General features: G+C 49.1%; 1 protein-coding gene across 1 annotated transcript in view; it reads right to left on the bottom strand.

The window, feature by feature from the left end:
* Positions 1-25,515, bottom strand: part of LOC144829431 (hypoxanthine-guanine phosphoribosyltransferase) — an 887,535-nt gene that overhangs the window by 473,996 nt on the left and 388,024 nt on the right. Inside the window, exon 4 of the mRNA XM_078688569.1 lies at positions 10,129-10,194. Within this exon, the coding sequence (XP_078544695.1) occupies positions 10,129-10,194 (66 nt within the window). The remainder of the gene's footprint in view (positions 1-10,128; positions 10,195-25,515) is intronic.

Raw genomic sequence — 25,515 nt, 5'->3', positions numbered from 1 at the left:
ATGGAACTGTTGACCTACGTCAAGCTTCCTTCCTCACACAGACATTTCACAAAACAGCACCCATCCACGAAAGCCTCCGGACAGTACGCAGGAGACAATACTGCCTGTCACGCACCATTGTCAGCCCAGGAGATGAGAAAGAGGGGCATACTGGATGGCAAGGTTTGCAACGTGCCAACTTTTGTACGGATGAATGCTCTCAACAGTTCAAAAAAGTCTGTCCTTCCCGAGTCTGTCCGAGATGTTTTTCAGAGGGGAAGAGGGCAATGGCAGTATGAGTGCCAGTACAGAGGTTCTGATTTTTTTTAGGTCGAGCCTAGCCGCAGCGCTCAAGCACTGCTCGCTCTTCAAGGCATGCTGTAATAGAGTATGCAGTGGAAGCTCCACCCACTCTCCGCCCATGTTTTTAATTGGCTGGTGTCATTGTCCTTCCTAAAAGCTGAATTCCAATTCATTATGAGGCTTGTTAGTCCCTCCTGGGTACCGCCATTTGTTACCTCCCATACCGACCAGACCTTTTATTTGGCTTGTTACACGGACTCTGTTATTTAGTGGGTGAGCACTATTTTCTTTAATGTTTTTTCCTTATTACAGCGCGGTCCACTTTCACTTTAGTGGCCGCGCTGCTTTATTTAATGAATTTGCAGCGCGTTCCGCATCAGTTCAGTGCAGCACAGGCAAACAAGCTTTTGCAACGCAACAGGTCTCGCATTCACGCGAGTTTGAGCTATTGGCATTGTAAATGACAATGCCTTTTATTTAGGTTTAGGTTTTTGAAACATAAATAAAACACATTGAAATTTACAATGCCAAAAGCTTAAACTGCCGTACATGCGAGACCTATTACATTGCGAATGCTTGTTGAGTTTGTTGATGAGCCCTACTTAGTAGATCTCTAAAAGAAGAAAAAAACCACAGTCCCGTTCCAGGAGATGTCCCACTAGCAGGGAGACTCGGCAGATGGCAAAATGCCATATTGTTTATGTTAAGATTGAAAGCTAAGCCAAGTGAATCTCCTCATTTCTGGATGTAGAGCTGTAGTACATGGTGTCCTATTGTCTGCCCATATGGTCAGACTTCTAGACAATCCTGTGTAAAATATTTTTATATAATGTCAGCTGCACTACTATCATATCCAGATGACTGATGTGCATTCATTACTGCTATGAAGTCTGAGGGCTCTGAAGGTGAGGTTGGCCCATGTCCCCCTCCCTAACCCTATAAGAGAAGAATGAGTGGGAATAGTGACCTGTGACTGATGGTCCGGAAATAACCTTCTCGGTAATAAATTGTTGTTGTTCCACAATTTTAGTTTGTGCTGAACTCTGGGCTTCACCACTTCACCAACACTAGACTATCCCACTCGGCCAGTCAGTTGTGATCACTGCATGGCCAGAGACTCCTTTAGGAGGACGCAAGCGCAGGGGAGCATTTGATAATATTGCAATAAAAGATGCCGTCATCCCTAGTACTTGTATGATTGTTCTCACCGTCAGACGACAAGGGGAAGCAGCCTCTAAAATGCCATACCTCTCCTAATGTGTAGGTATCCTTTGCCTGTTTCTGGCCTTAGTTTGGCTCACAAGATAGGTTTTATTTGCTAGGGACAGATGCGATTTCTTGGCTATAGAAGGAGAAGTCCTTGAGATTGATGTTCACCATGAGGTCTCAAAGCAGAAGCAGTATTAAATCTTGCAGAGTTGTCACCTTGAAGTACACTGCCACTATGCAAAGGTTGAGTGGCCTGAAGTATAGTATATACCTCAGTATTCCATCCTTTTGGGGATTATGAAGAACAAATAAAATACACTTGTGTCTACTCTGGTCTGCTGGAACCTGTAAGGCCTTTTTTCAATCAATGCCTTCACATCCTCTTCCAGCAGTTTGGGCTGGACTGTTCCCACGGGGCACAGGGTCAAGACTGATTTGCATATGGCTGGGCTCAAACTGGAATGGCATGGTGAGCAAAAAAACGATGGATTTAGGCCCAGTAACTGTACTGGGGTGAATGTATGACATTGTTCTGCATTCTGTCCATCAACTTTTATTTTTGCAATTGTCACCCCGAGTGGGACAGGTATGCTCAGACGTGAGTACTGTGCTCTCCATGCCACTGGAATCAAGCTATCCTGGCTGATGAGGCCTGAAAGCCCGAAACAGGTCCTAGGATGCTTGTTTCCAGTTTATGGAGGACCAGGTTTGGCAGTTCAGGCTGGACTGTTCCCATGGGGCACTGGGTCAAGACTGATTTGCATATGTCTTGGTTCAAATTGGAATGGCATGGTGAGCAAAAAAACGATGGATGTAGGCTCAGATCTCTGTACTGGGGTGAACGTATCACATTGTTCTGCATTCTGTCCATCAACTGTTTTTGCATTCACAACCTGTTGCAGCAGACTTTGATGTTCCTGGCTGATTGTGTGATGAGTTAATAAGTTTGGTGGTGTGGTATGAAACTGCAAGTAGTATACACAGCAATGATGGATACGAGCCACTTGTCTGTAGTTCTCTACCACCTGGCAAAGAAATAACGTATTCTTGCCCTGACAGGTGTTGTGTTATCAAGGGGATGACGGTAGTCATTACTTTGAAGCGTAGTACTCTTCACCTCAGACTGTTGGCGCTATTTTCCTGGAATCCTCTACTCCAAGAAGGCTTGGAAACTTATGCTTCCAGAAAGGGCTCCAGATGCTGAAAAGCAAGGTGCTATGGTGCAGCTGCAGCTTTTCCTCTTTCTCTCACCTGTTGATGCTGAAAACCAGGACTGCTGGTTTGGGGTTGGCATGTCCCCGTACTCCTGGCTGTGTCAGTTTAGTCCTAAATTTATTCTAGCATTGTGTTCAACTGTAGTCCATACAGGTTTACAGTTAACTGAGACTTATCAGTGTCGTTGGACTTCAGAATGAAAGGCAGAGATTCTGAGGCAAGCATGACTTTAGAATAAGACGCTGGAATTGCCTTCGTTGGATATAGAGCCAGTCACATCAGGCGCGCATAACATGTTGGTTGAGGAGATGATTTTCCTATCTTAAAGAAACTCCTTGCCTCTTTTCCAATATGCCTTTGGCAGGTGTTCTCACCAGCTGCTCCATCCATTCACAGTGGTACTGGTCAGATCTGGACAACAGGCCTACTGAACCAGCAAGGCACCACTATGTAGCTACACCAACTGCTACCCTCTTGCCAACTGCATAAAATGTTTCTACTCTTCTTGCCAGTGGTGGTGCATCACCTGTGCTCTAGGTAAATGCCCTCTTCTTAGCTGTATGAACAGGGAATAAGATGGTCCCTAAAGTAAAAGGGATCCTCTGGTGACCTACTGTATTGCTTCTGAACTCAGTGTAAAAGCATTTGTTTCCACTGGGTCCTTTAAGTTCTCAGCTGCACACTGCTATGCTTTTCAGCATTTGTAGGAACAAGACTGTGAATTCTATTCTAGAGAGAGTTTCCACAAAAAAGTACTTCCTTCTCCACATATGCAATTTAACATTGTGGTGGTCGGCCACCGTTTGGATGAACAAATTATATGATGAAGGGTCTTCCCTTGGGTATGGTTTTACTGGCCTGGTTTCCAAAGATGGGTCCTCCTGTGTGGCCATGCAATAGTCATACCATTTGTCATAGCCTTCAAGGGACAGGGTGTTAATAGGGGTCATGAATGTCTGATGCTTGTTCAGTATCAGAATCAGAGAACACCAAATGTGCTAGTACAAGAGTGCACTGGTGATGGTGGTGGTGGTGGATTAGGATACCTAGGCCTATGTCTCTTTGGTATGGGACATGCTCAAAGTTCCTCAAATACAGCCAACCTTAAAAGAGCTTTCTTTTCTTTGGATGTACATATCCCACAAGTGTCTGCTGTGAGGAAAGTGCAAGTATGTGGCCTGTAAGAGGCTCAATATAGATCCTTCTTTGTTCAATATCAGGAGACTCCTGTTGTTGTGATGGTGTAGGGTCACGAGATGTCGAAACTGGTGTGAAGGCCTGTTTCGAACAGTTGTTTGGCGTCAGTCTTGGTCCCGAGGTGAGTGTCTTGGGATCTTGCTGCCAATCGGTGCCTAGTCATCGAGGCTTGGCCAGGTGGTGCATGGGTTTCTCGGAGCCGGAATTATATTTCGGGGCAGAGTGGTAGAGACACTGGTCGTGGAGACTGTCAGGGGCGTTTTTGGCACCATCCCAGGCTGAAAGCCCTCGCTCAAGGCAGATGTTTGCCTGGGAGTCGAGACTCTTGGTGAGGTGAACCCCAAAGGGAAGATTCTCCAATGGTATGCATGGTCTAGGTGCAGTCTGTGCCCTTAGTATGGGCTTCATGGAACCTTAAAGATCGTTAGCCTCCGAATTCAGAGTCCTCTGAGGACAGTATTCGGGCTCTGATCACCCTTGCTTTCAGGATACAGAATGGGTCTCCCTCTCTCATTTGGAGTAGATTTCATAGACATCTTCGATGCCAGGCTGAGTCAAAGGCTTGGGAGGTCTTAAGTACTACATGATGTAGTGCTTCCACCAATGCTTCTTCCTTTAACAGAAGATTTTCTTGTTTATTTATTTATTTTTAAAGTTTTATATAGCGCGAACCAGATCCTTGCGGATATCAGAGCGCTTTACAAGCAATGAAAATTTATACAAAAACAGTATACAATAGCAGTATATATCAAGCAGTATGAGATATAAAAACAAAATACAGCAGTACACAGTACAGAAATACAGATATCGGTGCGGGCGGAGAGAGCCAACGTGCGATGTAGATTGTCTGTTTGCATCTCTATAGGTCGTGAATGTCAGAGAGGCTCATGTGAATTTTTCCATGAGGATCGCCTTTACTTCCTTTTTGAACAGTGCAGTAGATTTGGTAAGTCTGGTTTCTGGGGGTAGCGTTTGTAAAGGCTTAGCAAGCAGAGCAGTTTGATTCCTTGTGGTCTCTTGGTAGACCGGTTATAAACACCCTAGGTAATCGGACCACAGGGAATTGCTGTTGCATTTAGGGCCAAACTGGAAGGGCATGTGTTAGACTTAGCATCTTTTGGCGTGTTTGCCCTGAGTTTTTTCTTTCTGACCTCTCGGTTTTTACCTGCCAATGCAGTCTGCGCACAGTCTGTAACTGCCATGTCGACTTGGCCTGTGCGCACACTTGCCAGCCCCTAACCTTCCCTTTTTTCTTACATGTCAGGCACCCCTAAGGTAGGCCCAAGTTACCCCTGTGGGCAGGGTGCAGTGTATGTGAAAGGTAGGACATGCCCTGGTGTGTGTGGCATGTCCTGGTAGTGAATAACAGCCAATTTCGTTTTTCACTATCGCAAGGCTACCTGTTCCCCATAGGACATACTGTGTGCCTCTGTCGGAATGTGAATTGCCTGTCTTAGTTTTGGATGACAGAAGGCTGGGTAGCAGGAGTGGCCATAGATAGTCTAGGTAGGTCAGGAAAGGGCTGAATAGACCTGGACTACGATTGGGGAAGGGGGAGGAGATTTCCTTGCACCTCAAAGGGTCTGGTCTGCCTCTGACAATGCTGTTTCCACCTCCTGCCAGGAAATCACACCAGAGAAGGCAGAACTGGTTCTGGCTGGGCACAGACACTCTCTGCCTAAGAGATCAAAGGATTTTGGGATATGAATATTGGGGCCCAGACCCGGAACTTTAGAACTCTTTTGGATCAAGAAGACTGCCAAGAAGAAGAGCCGGAGAAGCTGTGAGAAGGAACTACCACTTTGCTGTGTTGGCCTGCAGTGGCTTGCTTCTGTCTCGGGCAGTGAAAGGACTGGACTGAACTTTCTGCAATCTACTTTGTGAGTTTCTCCAAGGGCTTGAGCTAGATCTTGCCCCCTGTTCAAGAAGTCTCAGGAACCGCAAAGACTTCAAGCTCTTCTGCCCTCAGCAATGGGGACTGTGTACTTTGTGCTGCAACAGAAGAAAAGCAACCCGACTAAGTCTACGCCGCCACTGCCGACTCAGTGTCCTGAAGGCACCGCTGAGGGCACCGCCGCTCCGCGAGCCTGGTCTCCCTGACGACGCCTGCTGATGACGCCACCGTGCTGCTGCTCGCACTGCGACCTGTGAGCACCGCACTTCACACAGCCTCGCTTCATGATGACGCCTTGGTATACCAGACGATGCCGCTCCACGCCGAAATAGACCCCGCTGCTTGCGGCGTGGTTCGAGGGCACCGCTTGTAGAGTCACATGACGCACCGTCCTCATCCTGCACCGCAGCCTTGGCCTACCAACGCCATCGACTCCAGTTCGTCAGCCGACGACAGTGCTTCAGCAACGACAACGCCTCTGCTTGCACCATGACCTGCCAGCACCGCAACGAGCACCGCCTTCATCTCGCACCACAACCCTGGTCTCATTGACGACATCATCTGACGCTGCCACCCAGCCGCTGCTCGCACCGCGAACTGAGGGGACCTCACGCCGCCCCGCTGCACTTCGCACCGCAGCACATGACACCTGCCGACACCAGCGCTCCTGACTCCAACAGAGAGGAGATCGATCTGCAACGCGTGTGACTTAGAGGGCCCCAACAACACCTGCAACGACCTCCGGAACAGACGCCTGCGGACGCTGTGTTTTTGGAAGCTCAACGAGAGGTCGCCGACGCCCGGCATTTCTAGAACGGGTCTTCCAAACACCATAGCTGGCCCATGACACCGTGGTCAGCCAGAACTGTTTGGATTTGTTTGCGCACGACGCCGTGATAGCCCCGGACGGAACTATCGACATCAAGGAACTGTTTTCCAAGTGTATTTTGATCATTGTAGATTAAGTCCTGTATTGTGGGTTTTTATCGTTTTGTCTTAAATATATAAAAATATTGGATATTTTTCTAAACAGATGTGGTGTCAATTTGTAATGCGTACACTGTATTACGGTTGGTTATGTGCAAATGCTTTACAAACTGCCTCTAAGATAAGCCAGACTGCTCTTGCCAAGCTACCAAGGGTGTGAGCAGGTGTTATTTTAGTAGTGTAACTTTCTTATCCTGACTAGGAAGAAGGGTCCCAATTTGGACAAAGGTGCAAGCCCTTGCCGACTAGAGACCCCCATTTCTAATAGCATGTGCTCTATGACCAAGCTCCCCCCCTTACCGCCCATGAGTCATTCTCATATGACCAGGCCTAAAAATACGTGTGGCCCAGGTTGATTCCAAAATAGTCTTCGCACAGTGTCTTCGCACAGTGTCTTCTCAACTCAATAGAGGATATTTCATTGTCTGGAGACTTCTGTAACTTGACTGTCTCTGGAGCTCCGAAAAGTATGTCCAAAAGGGATGGCAGAAATAGATATAGTCTATGGTGGAGCTTTTGTCCTGGTGCATTATGGGTTTTGTGGAGGGATCAGTTGTCACCCCGAAACCAAAAACCTTTACTTCGAAGAAAACGCCTCACAACGTCCACATCCAACACCAGATGACAGGAGTGTGTAAAGCATGTGGTCCACGCACACATGCATCAAACATTTAATTCCTCAGACGTTCATTGGGGCGCTGTAGATGTAAGTCTTCTTCTTTCAACTTATTACTGTTGAGTAATCCACTGATCATATTCAGTTTCTAGAGCGGCAGTATCGGCATTATGAATAAAAACAGCCTTGGTGGAATAAGAACTGTTTTTTCCCCATTCGCAGTTTATTTTATAGTTGACGTTCAATGTACTTATTGCTGGTGAAACTATTAATTTGTCTAATATGTTAATTGCAAGTGTGTTTATGCTTTTTTTTTTAATAAAATATTTTCGCTGACTGCATTGTCTCCTTGGTGTCCCACAAATCTGGGCAAGTGATTATGGAAAGGAAGAAGGGTATTGGTGGTGAAACCTCTTGCGCCTATAATACTGAGAGGTATGGTATCTACAGTGTCATTTGTAGTGTTGCCGTCCTCTCCAGAACAAAGTTGCTACATGTTGGAGGTACCCGGTGCCAACATGGCCTGTGGAATGCTGCAGAGAGGTTGCAAAGTAGGTTGTAATTGCAGTAGATTGCAGGGGGGCAAATCCACCTCCTGGTTCCTCTCTTCCACACACATTGATGGTGCATATTTCCAACTCTGATTCGAGTGGGTGCTAGGGGTTAACCCTTGTTTTGGGAATAAGAGGACATGGATTTAAGAGAATCCAAGTACAGGCTGGCGAGGTGCAAGTGACTTTATTCTCATGGGCTGAGAATAATGTCACTTGCAATTGAAAGCCCCAAGTGATTAGAAGATTATACTAATATGCAAATCTCAGAAAGACAGGAGTGTTTGCTCAGGCGACTTCTACAAAATAAAAACCAGACTTGAGAAATATTTCTCGTCTCTTAACAGAAACAGAAATTATGAGAGTGATGGAAGCAGCCTTGAGAGCTTGAGTGGGACAGAACAACTTTAAACGCTTCCTTTAAAAGACCATATAGACAAGTGGACAGAATGGAATTCAAACTGTTGGTGGCTGAGTCAAGACTGGAGACACAGGTTGCAAGGGAAACCGTAGTGGAGTTAAAGTTAAGTGTGGAGTCCAGAACAATTTTACTATAAGACTTTGTAACAAATTAAAAATAAACAAACAAAAAGTACTATGATTTCTTGTGTGTGCGGTGGCACTGATGGTGGTCTTAAAAAATAAAATTGAGATTAGACAACGGCAGGTGAGCCCCAATTCTTTGAATGATTAGATGGCAAAGAATGGATGAAGGGAGATGTTGAGGGCTTTTTCGCAGGAAGTCACCTTATTTGAGGGTCAACACCTCATCCTTTTGAAAAGGGCATACCTGCAGCTCACAAGAGTAACAAGAGATTAATGAGGATATCCTTGACACGGCCCTGACGTCCTCCAAGAGGAGTTTCCTAAGGAAAGTATATCTATCAAGTGATGAAAAAAGGACAGTTATCAAAGCCACAGTCTTGTTACTACCTGATGTGCATAAAAATACATTGCAGAGTGGCATAAACTACAGAAACAGAGATGTTCATCGACTTGGACGCACATACAAGTATATTCTATCCAGTGCATCCCCAAATAGCGGTAGAAGGTGAAACTTCAAGGTTTGTTCAAATGGGGGTGGCTGAGAACTTTCTGAAGGTGTTACATTAAAGAGTAAAGTGAAAGCTCCCAAATTGCTTTTTCCCCTCTCACACCGTATCCCCTTCCTCCAGATGGACTGTGTATGTCCCCTTTTCTCTTGGTTGTCCTCATCTGGGCCAAGGACTCTCCACCCTGCCCTTTACCGGGTCTCGAATGGAACTAAAATATTAAGCTATATTTATGAAACTGTATTTCAGATTGAAGATCAACCCTCTTGCTCTCTTCAGTGGAATGTCCTCTACTTATAAGTCTCCACACGGTCTGAAATAGGAATCATGGTTTATATGGGCCCTCAGGTGAGGGAGGAGTGGTAGTCTTTCCATTGTTATAGCAGGACTTTTGATGCAGACCTTATTTTTGTGTTGAAATGCTAATTAAAAGGTGTAAACCTAAAACCTGATCGAGCACAATGAGCAACTAGTACCTAGTGGGTCCCATGCTCATAATGGGGAAATCTGGGCACTCCCTGGCGGATATCAGAAGGCAACTTCAGACAAAGGTCCACGGTGAATAAACACCATACCCTGAAACATGGGCTTACCATTCAGATACTAAGCAGTCAGAATGCACATACATTTACATAAACATTTAGTGACATGCTGCAAACCTCTCTGCAAAGAGGAAGGACTAAGGCATGGCTGCAAGGCACACATCTGAGAAAACAGCCACGGCAAGCATACTCGGGTACCGGATTTTCCACAGATATAGATGCACAACTTGGGCTCCGTTTCCCAAATAAGTACGAAGGTGAAAAAAAACATGGATGCAAACCAGCATGTAGTGTGGAAGACAGAATGCAGCACAAGGAATTGGGGTGGCTTCAGAATGGTAGTCTTAGTCCTTCGAACACCAAATACGGTCTTCTAATGTGAGTCAATGGTATCTATTGTTTAACTGTTACTGATCTATACACAATGCACTTCGCCCCTTTCGCACACCATTGAGATAAGCAATAACTTCGGATTATTACAACATAATAAAATAACAAAAGAGGCAAGTTGTTAGACCCATTTCCGACAAGAAAGGGAGGGCTTCAATTCTCATGAAGTTCCTAAATAATGTCCAGTACATACCTTTCCTGTCAGCGTGGATAGATCATCGCCGCCGATTACTTTTATGTCTCCAGTGGATTGATCATTCTATAATACAAACAAAAAAGTGCTGTTAGTGAAGCAGTTCCAACAGAAAAGCACAATGCAAACAATAAGATTGCCAATAAAGGACCCGAAAAGGCCGCGCATACCACGTGATCAAGTGCTGGAATTATACTACCCACAGTACAGAAAACGAATAGCTTAACTTGCTAACAACACTCCAGGCAGATACACACATTAAGGTCCATATCCATGTGCTGCTTGACAAATATCAATACAGTCCATTCACTACGAAAAAGCTAGCATGAAATACTTAGTGCAATACCAATACAAAAAAGATGTTATGCTTGAGGAAATTAATCTCAACCAATATCGACAGAGCAACATCTTTGCTACAGTTGTTTAACACAAAATGATGCCGCCCCTTCCTACAGGATGTGATAAGACCCCCCCCCCCGACCCTCCACCCCCCCCCCCCCCCCACGAGGACCCCCTCCCACGACGGCCGCCCACCCGCGTCCCGCACATTCCAAAGATATCCATTGGCCTTGGGCTGAACGGGGGCCACCTGAAGGTTTGGAGTCCCACCTGCACCGCAGGGCTTACAGGAGCCTGCGTTATGCCGCTGCCTTGCTTTTAAGGAGGTTGACATAACATATAGATTTATTTTACAATCACAAAGCTTCCTTCTACTTTATCATTTCAGATGTGCTTCCAACCTTAATAAGAGAGCATTTATGAGATGTGTGTGTCTCGTTTTCCAGAGTGAGACACCTGCATCGTTTAAGAATGTCACACTGGTCCGCAGAAGAGAGACCCGGATAAACCGAAGGTAACAATAGTGTTGCCAACCGAAGCGAGTAAACTGAAGAGCTCTGTCGTGTGGCATGCCTTTAACGGTGGGAGTGAACAGTGCCCATCAGTCCATGTTTTCGGGGTTTCCTCAGGAGACTGAATCCATTCCAAAAGGCCACCCAAGAGGCATCTGTCTGTCAGAAACCCTCAGCACTACACACTGCCACTTAAAAGTACCGGCCCAAAGTGGGGTTCTTAATTATTGCCCTCTACGAGAGCTGAATGCACTTTTTGTAACAACTCGTACTAGAATTTCTAATGTACAGAAGAGCAGCCAAGAGCTGCAATTGAGAGTTTGATTAGGTAGCAAAGTTTGATTAGGTAGCAAGAGGAGAAGTGCTATCCTTGTTTTCAGGAGCACAGGGACGAGGCTGGGTAGGTCTACCATTTGTACTTACTCTCAACGGTCTCTGGTCTTGGGGCTTGCCAAGCAGAAGTGAGATGGCAGCTGGTAAACTGAGGTAGGGAGCCAGGTTTCATATGTTCGGCTTCACTGCCCCATGTTTAATTTTGAATTGCCATGCCTGCAATTGAGGTGCTTCTTATAAGGCACTAGCTGCTATGGAGTATGGGCTTGCACTTTGGGAGAAGGTTTGAGGGTCACACGAGTCTTCCAGGCACCAATGCAAATGTACCTGCTGGCACTATCGAGCGCATAATAATTGTCCCACTTTTAAGGCCAAAAGGAATGTACTGTAAAGCGCCTAGTGTCTGCTTCCTAGTGTGGAAATGGACATGAATAGTGGAACTTGACACAAATACATGAAGACGGTAGCAGGATGAAGGACTTGCGTGCATCTTTGACACCAATATTTGCATATATTTTGACACTTCTAGTACTCGCCAACACAATGGGAATGGAGGGACAGACTTCAAGAGGACTGGAACACTGTAGTGATGATCGAAGGTGCAAAGCAGACATTAGACCATTTCAGCATTCAACGGATGGTACAGAACTAAAGTGATTTCTGCCCTTGAAATTCATACTATCACAAATGCCTGTCTGACACACATACACAGGTCTCTCGCTGGCACTACTCACCTTTCTAGGCTAAAAAAATGGCCCAGTAAATCAAGGCGGCAATATCAATTGTGGTTGGCCAGTCAAAAGCCATTTCGAATGTTCTGAACACATTTCAGCAGTCAAAGCTCAAACATTCAAAGTAGTTAAAAACTAAGTTCTCTCAGAAATATTTTATCTGTTTCTTTGTAATAAAGAGTTTTCCCTGTGTTCATACTTTCAATAAAGCTGGGCATGCTTGGATCCTTTGAGGTCCAGGGAAAAAGCACAATGTCCCATGGAAGGACTGTGCCATAAAGAATCCTGCTGACGTCCATGTTTCTAGCAGGACTCCACTCACCAGAATTAAGCAGATCCATATGAAGATATGCAGATTGGAAAATGAGGATTCTCGCACCATTAATAAGGAGGAGCTTTGAATCACACCAAATAGGAACTTACTGAGATAGTTAACCGAACTAGTATCTGAATTGAATTTATTTTCTATTAAGAAGCCAAAGCCTCTTGCAGCAATACTTGTGGTATTGGATAGGTAAATGGTTTCAGTCCAATAAATAGGATAAAATCACCAATAACGTAAACAGTAAAGATATCTCAAGTCCCTGGGAGTTTATGATCCTCCATAGGAATAAGGCCAAATGCAGCTATTCATTTGTAAGGGTACTGAACTCCCAAGCCTCTTGCAATATCATTTTTAAATATGCACCAAGTGATTTATTCCTTATAATACAGGGTTTTTCGCTCTTTCACAAATAGAATGAATTATGTAGTGTGAAACTGGACACAGCCGGGTCTGGTGGCTCAGTGGACCAATGTGTCTACTGCAGGGGCCTGTGTTCAACCTCCTGGTCACAGGTTCAAGTCCCCGGGGGTCCGCTCAGCCTTTCATCCATGTGAGGTCGATAAAATGAGTACCATTGAGTTGGGTAACAACAAACATCTGTTATTCAGCGCCAAGATACCTGTAGTGTTGAACGTGCGCTTTACAAATACACGTTATGTTAAACACCGCTAATAATTTCTTACAAAAATATATTGTAAATAACTTGTGTGGTGGTAGGCAGAATGATTACTGCTTTCTTCCAAGGATCTCTAGTCATGCATACAAATCATACTAACATAAATGTCTTCGTACCAAACTGTTCATCCAGTGAAATATCATTCAGAAAAGTTCAGACGTTGGTTCTCTTACACTGCTTAAACAACAGCAGTAATTCTCCCCTTAATGTTTAATTTGTTTTAGTTGATTTTAATAATAACGTGTATTTCTTAAAATCACAAAGTAGTTCTAGCAATGGGTATTAAAAGATTAGTCAAAAAATTAAAAATGGTTTCCAAAATCCAAATTTCTAGATAGATTGAAATGCACTGCAAATGCTTGTTTCATCACTGCAAGCATGTCGAGAGACACAATTAAAATAAAAACATATGTAAAGTTACAGGCAAGCAACAGTAGGTACCACACTATAAAGTATTATTTAATATTGATTGAGTTGCTCTTCAATCAGCAAAATTAAAACCTTGTAGAGGAATAGAATCCATTCTTGTGGGAAACCGCAAAAGAGAGAAATTAGGTGTGTCAAATCATACAAGCTGTGGATTATGGTTATATAGATATAATTCTGCTTAAAGTAGTTCACTGCTAGGCATGTCCTAATTGTGAAACACTGACTGAGGCTAACTGAAGTATAGCCAGAGCCACCGGAATCATGCGGCAGCAAGGGGCTAATGTATGCGGCAGGGTTTACTAAATTAAGTGGTAAAAAAAGTTAAATTATGCAGCATGTGATACATTCTGTGATCGTGTTCATTATTTTTACACTTAACAGTGTTTAGGCATAGTGTTGGTTTAGCTCCGAAATATAGTAATAAGCAACAGAAAGGTAACCAGTGAAGCTATGCAAAGGGCACTGTGCAGCAACACGTGTTTCTGCTTTTTTAGTAACTTTTGGACCGTTTTGGTGCAAAAGATGAAATCCTTCCAACACGAGTTCGGTTTACTAAACACCCAAAAGCTCTGGCACAGAATCCCTGCACGATCACGGTCCACACATGACGTTTACCGTGATGTTGCCTACCTTCAGGGCACGTAGTTTGTAAAAATTAACATTTACATCATAACAGACGCGATAAACCATCTCCCTTTGAATGTGCAAATTAAAGGCGTTCGTACCAAGCTCAAAGACATTCATTTAGTTAACCACTGAAGGTTGAGTCGCCCTTATCGCGATACATTATGTAAATTGAAATACATTGATATTTTATATAGCGCTATGTATGTAGGCATGCATCTGTCACTATGTATGTAGGCATGCATCTGTCACTATGTATGTAGGCGTGCATCTGTCACTAGGTATGTAGGCGTGCATGGGTCACTATGTATGTAGGCGTGCATGTGTCACTATGTAGGTAGGAGTGCATGTGTCACTATGGAGGTAGGCGTGCATGTGTCACTATGTAGGTAGGCGTGCATGTGTTGTGTGTGTGTGTTAGTATGCATGTGTTGTGCATGCGTTACTATGTAGGTAGGCGTGCATGTGTCACTATGTAGTAGGCATGCATGTGTCACTATGTAGGTAGGTGTGCATGTGTTGTGCGTATGTTACTATGTAAGTAGGCGTGCATGTTTTACTATGTACATAGGCGGGCACGTGTTTTGCATATGTCACTATGCATGCAGGCGTGCATGTGTCACTATGTAAGTAGATGTGCATGGGTCACTTTGTATGTAGGTGTGCATGTGTTACTATGTAGGTAGGCGCACGTGTTACGCTGCGGCAGTCATTTTGGCTTGTTTACATTTATTGCTCAAATAATACGCTGCTTTAGCCTGTTCTGCCAGTCAGTCTGTCCAGCAAGATGTCTTCATGGCCCATATCCTCGGGGACCACCAAGAGGCGGAAGCACATTGAAATATGGGGCCCCAAGCCAGAGCACGCCCGTCACACTCGAGAAGATGTATTCACGTAGTCATGTATAAGGTCTAGAATAAATGACTCCTGAGTACAAGCAGCCAGGGCTCTATTCACGACAACACAGGCTTACATCTGGAAATCCTTATGTGACCCTACAACACCTTCCCTGCCTGCACTACAATCTAACACACGTACATACTTCTTCAGTATCCCCTACGAGCAGCAACTTTCTCATGGAACCGTTTTTTCACAATTTGTGCGGCGCCAACTTGGAAGAAGGGTTCTTACCAAAAAAAGTATCTCAGTAAGGTGACTCCAAGCTTTTTTGTTACAAAACCCAAGCATTCTATTTTTGCAGATGATTGCATTCTGAAAATCTCTGCAAACCCCTCGCTATAATAATACAATTCAATCGTACTCCAAATACGTACCCAGCATTTTAATGTTCTTAACTCATCCAATTCTATTTCAATAATGACTACATCCAACTGTAGAGGCACTAATGGCATACCCCTCCCTAAGCCTGTGAAATCTCTAAAAAAAAGTATTTACAGCCACACTCAATGAACTCATGTTGCAGGGACCCCAAAACGCAGCTCCATATAATGCCACCCCCCCTTGCTTAAGACTTATTGATTTCCATAGCATGAAGACTTGGAGACAAAGTGGCCTTTTAGCAAACCTGTGTTTAGCCCCTGCTCTATGTTTAACCAGAATTGAGCTTTTTAAAGTCTGTGTTTCCTAAGAACCAGATTCTGCCAGCCGAATTCCTAAACAATCAAACTCTCCCCACCCTTTTCAATGGCCTCTTCCCTATGACGATAACACCCGCCCCCTACCTCTCCTTAAGTAAAGTAGGCCTACAGGTTGGTTTTAGTGGTGTTAATTTTATGGCCATACTCCAAACATAACTGGTTGAAACTGTCAATCAAGGTCTATAAACCCCTCATAGTTTTGGAGAACAGAAGGGTGTCCTCAGCAAAGAAAAGCATCGGGATTGTGTGTACTGCCAGGGTGGGGGGAGTCATTGACACAGTTCAACATGTATCTAACAGTTGTTCACATATAAAAGGTGAGGTGTGGGTGCTAAGCCGCAGCCTTGGCACACACCTTGCTTAACTGGGAAAGCCTCAGTCAATTCCCTGTTTGCATCACACCGGACCCTGGTAAAATTTCCCTGGTGGAGAGGCATAACTATGTGCAATAGGTTTGATGGCATCACCATGCTTCGGAAAGCCTCCCAAAGTTTTTTCCTGGAGACAAAATCAAATGTGACACAAAGACATATTAGGCCACAAAAAGGTCTCCCCCTCTAAAAACCACTAATTTCCACTTATCTAAAAGAACTTGCAATACCTATTCAATAGCATCAGTTTGGGATCTGAAGCATCTTTTCAAGTTCGAAAGATTTTCGTTTTTATCGTACCAGTCTAAAAATCATTCCAACACTTGTTTGCAAAAAACCTTTGTAAGTTGTCTAGAATACTAATTGGACGGTAGATTGAAGGACTGCTAGGATTCCCTTTCTTAAATTTTTGTATCACAATCTTGGTACCCTTCTATGAAGCAGGAACATCCTCCCCGTCACAATTGCAATAGAGATGGCACTAATATAGGGAATCCACACAGAGTTATCGGATTTAAAAAGATCAGCAGGAATCTGATCAAGCCATGGTGCCTCACTTATTTAAAAGAAGGCACTGCACAAGCACTTTTCTTTCAAAGAAAAACTAATGTGGACAAATGGCAGTTAAAATTGAAAGTATTTTCCGTAGAGGGAACAACCCTATTTGATTCATGGGTACTAGAGTACAGGTTTCCAAAATGAGCAACCCATTCAAAGGGCAAAATCGAGGATTCTGCTGGTTCCTCAATCCCACCCCAGGTCTTTGCAGCTCTACATGATTTATTAAAACATAGGGGCGTGGCTAGCCAGCCACGATGGCGGACTGCTGAAGCCTGAGCTCCATAGCCACCTGGGGGTGATCGCCCTGATTAGCGCCTCAGGAGGGTCCCTAGCCGCAGCCGCAGTCAGAACTTCGCGGCGGACCCCCCCCCGGGAGGCCCCGGGTGGGGACGGAAGACACAGAACACTGAGTGGAGCCGGAGCACAGCTGAGGCCTGTTGCGGCCGTACCCCAAGCCTGAGACCAGGGACTGGAGTGCGGGCCAGGTCCGGATCGTCCCGAGGGACCGCGACCGGAAGTGCCGGTGTCTGGCTCGATGGCTCGGAGGTGAAGCCCGGTATTGCGGAGGCTTGCCGGTGGGTGCCACTGCTGATCTGGGCGCGGGCCCGGCCGCAACTGTGGAGAGGGGATAAGAACCCGGGACGACTGACCAGGAGGGGTGCACTCGGTCCCGCAAAGGCGGAGAGCTCCCAGGCTGCATCCTGCACTTGAAGTGCCCCGCAGTGCTGGCTCAGGAGGTGAGGAGGATAAGGTGGACAATCCTGAGGTGGGGGGGGGCATCTCCACTCTTCCCCCCCCCTGCCCGCGTCACGACACAAGTGAGCATTGCGCCCAGGGGATGGCGCGGAAACGGACATTCTGAGATTCCCCTCCTTGGATGTGCGGTGGTGAACCCCGAGGGGGTGAGGACCTGATTCCCTGAAAGACAGCACACGAAGAGGGAATAAGTGGCCCTGGGGAGGCGGAGTCCGGCTGAACACGTAGAGACATCGATGGAGAGAGGAGTAGGGCCATAGTGACGGGGCCTTTGCCGGACGCTACGCCGGGCCTTGCGGGCTGGTAGACGGAGAGATGCAGGGAGGAGCTGTACCTCAACAGAATAGCTCCGGCTACGGGCCTGAGCTGGGCAACACGTACGCGAAACAGATCGGACAATCCCCGATATCCGTGGCCATGGTCCGGAGAGGGGCGAAGACGCTAGAAGGCCGGGATGGCCCGGCCGCTGTGCAGCAGAATCAAGACGCCGAGGATGGAGGTGCCATGTCCGGCCGGGAATGGTGAGACGAACCCTATCGGGGAGCAACAGACTGACAAGCTGGACCTGATTCTAAAAGAAATTAGAGAATCTAGGACAGCAATGGAAATGCAACTTGGAGCCCTTACCACTAACCTCTCTCTGCTTACAGCAGACCATAATAAACTGGCTGATAACGTTAAAGACCAGGAACGAGTGGTGACAGACTTTACCCCAACGGTGGCGGATCATACTACCACTATCCAGCAGTTACAACAGCAGGTTGCCTCCTTGATGGACCGCGTGGAGGATGCGGAAGGCCGCAATCGTCGCAATAATGTTCGCGTCATTGGCCTTCCAGAGCGATGTGAGGGGACCCACGCGGAGTACTTCATGGAACAATGGTTCAGAGAACACGTTGCAGAGGAGGGTCTGTCGCCGCAATTCTGTGTGGAAAGAGCACATCGCATTGCTACGGGACGGCCCAGACCGGGCCGCCCGCCCCGCCCGTTGATTGTGCGGATACTGAATTACCGGGATAGGGACGTCCTACTGCAAATGGCGAGAGAGAAATCCCTAATACAATTTGAGAACCGTCGTATCTCGCTATATCGAGACTATACCAATGTGGTGCAAAAACAAAGATCTTCATACCTGGAGGTAAAAAAGAAACTCCAAAAGGCCAAGTTGAAGTATGCACTGCTGTTCCCGGCTCGCCTAAAGATTGTGTATGACAAAAAAACGCATTTCTTCGAAAGCCCCACAGATGTAGAAGAGTGGCTGGAAGTGATGGGCATTGATGGTAGTCAGGTGGCAACGCAAGACACATCTGCTGGCGGACCGAGGAGAAGTTCGGGACAAAACGGCGGAGATTCGCCTGTCTCAGAGAGGAGAATGGGACGGCGCGGACCCCCCCGGGAGCAGCAGAAGGAAGACCAACAGGGAGCGGTTGCACTGGTGGGCAACTTTCGAGAAGATCAGGAAAAGATCAGTACAGACACGGACACCAGCATGGTTCATTCAGATTCGGACCACAGTGAGATTCTATTCCCAACTGTTACACCCAGGGCAGCGGACGATATGCTGGACAATTGAAAGGCCGAGAGACACGATCCGAAGTGGACAGATCGTCCGCAAAGTTTGATATCCTTTTCTACGACATTTGGTTGATGTTTGTCATTATGGCATGCGGGGAGGTACCAGGGGGAATGGGGAATTATATTTGTATTTGACGCATGGAACGGGGTCTAGAGGGATTAGATTCATGGCGACATGGGTGTTGGGAGTGGGGCCCGTTTGGCTTGTTATACCCCGATGGACCTATTTGTCCCCTGCAGAGCCTTCCGGAGAGTGCCTAAGTATAAGTTCCTGAATAGCACCCCCGGGCAGGCATACCGTTGAGCTAGCAACATTCAGCAGGGCAGTCAGGATAAAGAGAAAAGTGCTTGGCCACCCCCCCAAAGGCGCATGCACCCGAGTTTGGCTTGTTATGTTTTTAATTTTCTTGTTCGGCTCAGCACTGTTAATATGCTGCGCCAAGTTAGTTTTGACATTGGGAGGGAAAGAGTACGTCTCCTGAATATTATTTATATTACGTCACAGAGGGGGTAGGGTAACACTTCACGACAAAAGCGTAGGCGATTATGGCTGACATAACTGGGGCTTATACTTTAGCTACCTGGAATGTGCGAGAACTAGGTGCACTACAGAAAAGACATCGGATTCATGCATTCCTACTACGACACCACACACAGATCGCTTTCTTGCAGGAATCTCACCTAACAGTCTCTGAGGCTCATACACTGCGGAAGAGATGGAGAGGCTCTATTTATTCCACGTCCTACTCCGCCTTTTCTAGGGGGGCTACCATATGGGTCCGCCATGGGACACCCCTTGTAGAGTTGGAGCAGAGGGTAGATGAGCAGGGAAGATACATCATGGTGAAAGGCACATTGGATGGCACATTATTGGTTCTAGGTAGTATATACGCCTGAACTTTGACCAGGATACATTCTTTGTAAGGTGGGGCGGGCGTTATCTGACTGGGTGGATATCCCCTGGATTCTGGGCAGTGACTGGAACATGGCGATGGATGTGGGCTTAGATAGGTCGCACCCTCCCCTCCAGCTGGCTGGAGTGACCAAAATGGCTGAGACGCTTAAGGCTTGGGCAGAGGGCTGGGGACTGGTGGACACGTGGTGCGCGTTAAATCCGGTCCATCAAGAGTATTCTTATTATTCCCCAGTACATAACCTACACACACGATTGGATAGGTTCCTGTGTTCCAGATCCCTGGTGGCCAAGATTAGCACTTCTGAATACTTGTCCAAAGCTTTCTCTGATCATAGGCCTCTGACTCTTGGCCTCCTATGGGGCAAAGTGCCGTCTCCGGTGCCCACCTGGAGACTTAATCCATTACTTCTAGAGGATGGCCCGTTTCGTACGTCCCTGTCGGACACCTTAAACAATTATTTTCTTGAGAACTGGGACTCTGCGACATCTAACTTGGTGGTATGGGATGCTATGAAGGCAGTGGTGCGAGGAGCCGCTATTGGTCAACTAGTGGGGGCCAGACAAGAAATTCATAAGAGACTTTGTGAAGCTGAGAGCAGATTGAAAAAACTAGAGGGGGAGGCAAGTGTAGACCCTGAGAAGAAGGGAGAACTGCAAGCAGGGAATATAGATCACGCAGAGCTATTAGAAACTTTGAGCACCATTGACTATAAAGACTACCTACGCCGTCAACACGCCGAAGCTGACAAGTCGGGAGCCTTACTGGCCCGACTGGTACGTGACAGACCGTATCCTCCGGTGATTACGCAGATCCGTGACAGGTCGGGTGCCATAGTACATACGCAGTCCGAAATTAATAGGGCATGTTAGAAAGGCGACCCCGGGGGAGGCAGAAGATGTCTGACTGACCACCCCTAGGTCCACCTCTCCTTCGAGAAGTAGCCGAGCGTTACCGAGAGGCCTCCTGGGTGAGGGTCCTCTCCTAGGATCGTACAGCAGAATAATCACAACACTACAGACGGACACCACACCAGAGGTCGAGATCTTAAGCTTTTATAGGTAATAAAGGTTGCTGGTTCTTGGCAGTATATACAGGCAGATCGAATGATCCGTAAAGTCTCGTAAAGGGGGGTAGGGTAGCGGGACAGTCTCAACTCGGGTGGAAGAAGGGATACCCTACGCACAGCTCTCAATCCTCGAGCTGGGGGTTCCGAGAGGTCGGGCCGCGGCAGCGCCAGCAGGCTCTCAAGATGGTTTCAGCAAGGTAGGCCGCGGCAGCGCCAGCAGGCTCTCAAGATGGTTTCAGCAAGGTAGGCCACGGCAGCGCCAGCAGGCTCTCAAGATGGTTTCAGCAAGGTAGGCCGCGGCAGCGCCAGCAGGCTCTCAAGATGGTTTCAGCAAGGTAGGCCGCGGCAGCGCCAGCAGGCTCTCAGACGGTTTAGGTTACCGGAGATGAGTTCGTCTGGTGTCGGCCGTGACAGCGTCAGCAGGGCTTCCAGTCCAGGATACAACTGACGTCCTAATCCAGGGCTGGCCCAGATATAGGACTGGAGTCCTTTGATGTCCGGACCCTCGCGCCTGGGGGTCAGAGGGGCCGGGATGATGGTGTCCAGACACCCAGCAGGGGGGTGGATCCAGCGCCCAGGGAGGCCGGAGGGCGATCGAAACCAGGCGCCCGGGGACGGCTGGAGGGCCATCGAAACACCCTTTTCTCCGGGATCTGTCGAGTGGCCACTCGACCACCTGGGTGGATCTTGGTGCCTCGATGTCTGGGCTTCGCTGGGGCCTGGGCCGGGGCCGAGGCCACGTGGTCGTGACGTGGTGGGCCCAAGATGGAGTCGGGCGCGGCCTCGTGCTTAGGTCGTGAGGGGCCCACGATGGAGCCAGGTCGGTAGTGGGGGTCCGGGATGGTGGCCGGACCAGCAATGTTGGGGCGTGCAGTGTCGGGCAAAAGGGCTGCCCGATGCTGGGCGGAGGGCCGATGTCGTCCTGGGCCCGCCATGCGGGAGGGGTAGGACCACGCCATGAGGCCGGGTCCAACACGCGTCCCCCCCAGCTGAAGGCAGGGGAGAGTCACCCATCGTCTTGGGGATTCTCCTTGCCGAGGCGGAAGAATCGGGACAGGCCGTCAGCATTGGCGTGGTCGTTGCCGGGGCGATGCTCCACAGTGAAGTCCATCCCCTGCAGCGAAATGGACCAGCGCAGCAGTTTCGGGTTTTCTCCCCGCATCTGCATCAACCACCGCAGGGGCTGGTGGTCGGTCTGTACTCAGGAGTGGGTGCCGAAGAGGTAGGGCCGGAGCTTCTTGAGGGCCCACACCACGGCGAAGGCTTCCCTCTCGATGGTGCTCCATCGCTGCTCTCGTGCCAGTAGGCGTCGGCTGATGAAGGCCACAGGCTGGTCGATGCCTTCGGAGTTAACTTGGGACAGTACGGCCCCGATGCCGTGCTCCGAGGCGTCGGTTTGGACCACAAACTCTCTGCTGTAGTCGGGGGCCTGGAGCACAGGGGCGGTGCACATGGCAGTCTTTAGAGTTTCAAAGGCTGCCTGGCACTCGGGGGTCCAGTGCACCTTCTGTGGTAGTTTCTTTGAGGTCAGTTCTGTGAGGGGCCCCACAATGCTCCCGTAGTTCTTTATGAATCGCCGATAATATCCGGTGAGCCCCAGGAAGGCACGGACGGCGGTTTGGGTGACCGGGGGCTCCCAGGCCCGGATGGTGTCTATCTTTGGTTGGAGGGGAGCCACTTGGCCGCTCCCCACTTGGTGTCCCAGATAGGTCACGGACCCTTGGCCTATCTGGCACTTACTGGCTTTGATGGTGAGTCCGGCCCGCCGAAGGGCCGTCAGGACTGTCCAGAGGTGGGTCAGGTGCTCATCCCAGTGGAGGCTGTACACTGCAATGTCATCGAGATAGGCGGCGCTGTACTCCTCTAGACCGGCCAGCACCTGGTTCACTAGTCTCTGGAAGGTTGCTGGTGCGTTCTTCATGCCGAAGGGCATCACTTTGAAGTGATAGTTGCCATCTGGTGTCGAGAAGGCCGATCGCTCCTGTGCACCAGGGGTAAGGCCAATCTGCCAATACCCCGCCGTGAGATCGAAGGTGCTGAGATATTTGGCGGCCCCTAGGCGATCGATCAATTCATCCGCCCTGGGGATGGGATGGGCGTCGGTCCTGGTGACGGCATTCAGTCCCCTGTAGTCAACACAGAACCGGAGCTCCGGAGCTGCTCCGGGGGTGGCGGCTTTAGGGACCAGGACAACGGGACTGGCCCAGGGACTGTTGGAGGGTTCGACTACCCCCAGAGCTAACATCTTGGCCACTTCGGATTGGATGCAGGCCCGAACCCGGTCGGGCACTCGAAAAGCTCGGTGTTTTACAGGCGGGCTGTCTCCTGTGTCTACATCGTGGACACACCACCGGGTGACCCCCGGAGTGAGGGAAAACAGATCCGCAAACTGCCCCAGCAGCTTCCGGCAGTCCTGTTGCTGCTCTGGGGTCAGGGAAGAGGAGAGCGTGACCCCTTCGATGGAGCCGTCTTTCTCGGTGGTGCGGAGGAGATCTGGTAGGGGTTCGGAGTCGTCCTCCGCTCCGTCATCGGTCGCTAGCAGCAGGCTCAGTTCAGTGCGTGCAAAGTGTGGCTTGAGCCGGTTAGCGTGCAGAACCCGGAGGGGGTTCCGGGGGGACTCCATGTCCACCAGATAGGTGACTGGGCTCTTGCGCTCCACCACTTTGAAGGGCCCCGTCCATTTGTCCTGGAGGGCACAAGGTTCGACCGGGGACATGACCCAGACCTGCTGGCCCGGCTCGAATTCGATGGACGAGGCGTTCTGGTCATACCAGCGTTTCATCTCCTCCTGACTAGCCTCCAGGTTGGCCTCGGCAAGTTGCCAGAACTTCCGAGTCTGATTGCGGAGGGTCAGGAGGTACCGGTAGACATCAGGTGGGGCCTCTCGCACTGCTGTCTCCCAGCCTTCCTTGACCAGGCTGAGGGGGCCTCGGACCGGGTGTCCGTACAAGAGTTCAAAGGGGCTGAACCCCAGGGACTTCTGGGGTACCTCTCGGTAGGCGAACAGGAGGCAAGGTAGCAGGACATCCCATTTGCGCCGGAGTGGTTCTTCTAAGCCCTTGATCATCCCCTTCAATGTTCTGTTAAATCGTTCCACTAGTCCATTTCCTTGGGGATGATACGGGGTGGTGAATTTATAGGCGACCCCGCACTGTTGCCATAGGGAGCGCATATGCTTCGAGATAAATTTGGAGCCTCGATCACTCACGACTTCTCGGGGGAAGCCGACTCGGGAGAAGACGCTCATGAGGGCTCGGCCCAGCACGGGGGCTGTGATGGTTCGGAGAGGAATGGCTTCGGGATAGCGGGTAGCATGGTCAACCAGGACGAGGATGAAGCGGTGCCCCTGCGAGGTTCGAGGGTCCAGGGGCCCTACGATGTCTATCCCCACTCGCTCAAAGGGGGTAGTCACCACGGGGAACGGCTGGAGCGGGGCTTTGACTTTCCCCCCGCTCTTCCCGCTGGCTTGACAGGTCGGGCAGGTCCTGCAGTGGTTATGCACATCGGTACGCATTTTTGGCATGAAGAAATGGGTCACCAGGCGGCTGTAAGTTTTGTCCTGCCCCAGGTGCCCGGCGAGGGGTACATCAAGTGCTAAGTTCAGGAGGAAGTCTCTGAATCGGAGGGGGACGACCAGTACCCGGCCGGCCCCTAGTTCAGCAATCTTTTGCTCACTGTAGAGAAGGTCGTTGTCCCAATAGATCCAGTGGGACCCCGCGGGGTCTCCAGCTGCTTGGGTAGCGGCTTGCTGTCGAATCCCCTCGAGGGAGGGGCAGGTTTTCTGTTCCTGCCGGAAATGTTCACGGGTGGGGCCACCTTCTTGGCGCCATTGAGCGAGTTCTGGGAGGTGGTCGAGCTCGGTGAGATCTTCTTGGTCGGGCCCTTGGGGGCCGTGTTCGGGGTCGGCGTCCTCGGGGACGACGGGCGGCGGAGGGGCAGGCCACTCCGGCTCCTCGGTGGGAGCTTCCCCCGCTGGGGGGGGAGGCTCGGGCGGTCATGGAGCGGGTGGTCGCACAGACCCACTCGGGAAGGCCTAGCATCCCCAGGTGCTCTCTCCGTTCGACGCTAGCCCAGGGGGAACTTTCCAGGTCGTTCCCAAGGAGGTAGTCCACGGGGGCATCGTCGCGGACAGTCACTTTCAGCACGCCCGACACTCCCCCCCCACTCGAAGGGGATGCGGGCCATCTGGCACAAAGTCTCTGAGTTATCTGCGGACCGGACTGGACACAGGACGTTAGGAAGGATCTGTTCCGGGGTCACCAGATGGCAGCGGACCGCTGTCACGCTGGCCCCAGTGTCACGGAGGGCTTCGGTCCGGCGTCCATTGATGGTGACCCACTGGCGGTATTTCTGGGCGTTGCCGGGGATCGGGCCTCGGGGGATCAGGTCGTGAGTACCCAGGCATGCTAAGGTCATGGCGGCGGGCTCCCACTCGGCTTGCTCGGGGTTGTCGTCCTCCTCCTCGCTCCTTTCTTCACCCAGGGCAGCGGCTGCGATCTGGCGGGTTGGGGGACCGGTGGTGCCGGGTCGCTGATTCATTGGGCAGAGAGGGTCATTCGCATAATGACCCAGTC

The sequence above is a fragment of the Lissotriton helveticus genome, chromosome 4_1 (assembly GCF_964261635.1).
Source record: "Lissotriton helveticus chromosome 4_1, aLisHel1.1, whole genome shotgun sequence".
NCBI lineage: Eukaryota > Metazoa > Chordata > Amphibia > Caudata > Salamandridae > Lissotriton > Lissotriton helveticus.
Note: the sequence above shows the minus strand (reverse complement) of the source record. Positions and strands in the feature narration are given on the sequence as shown.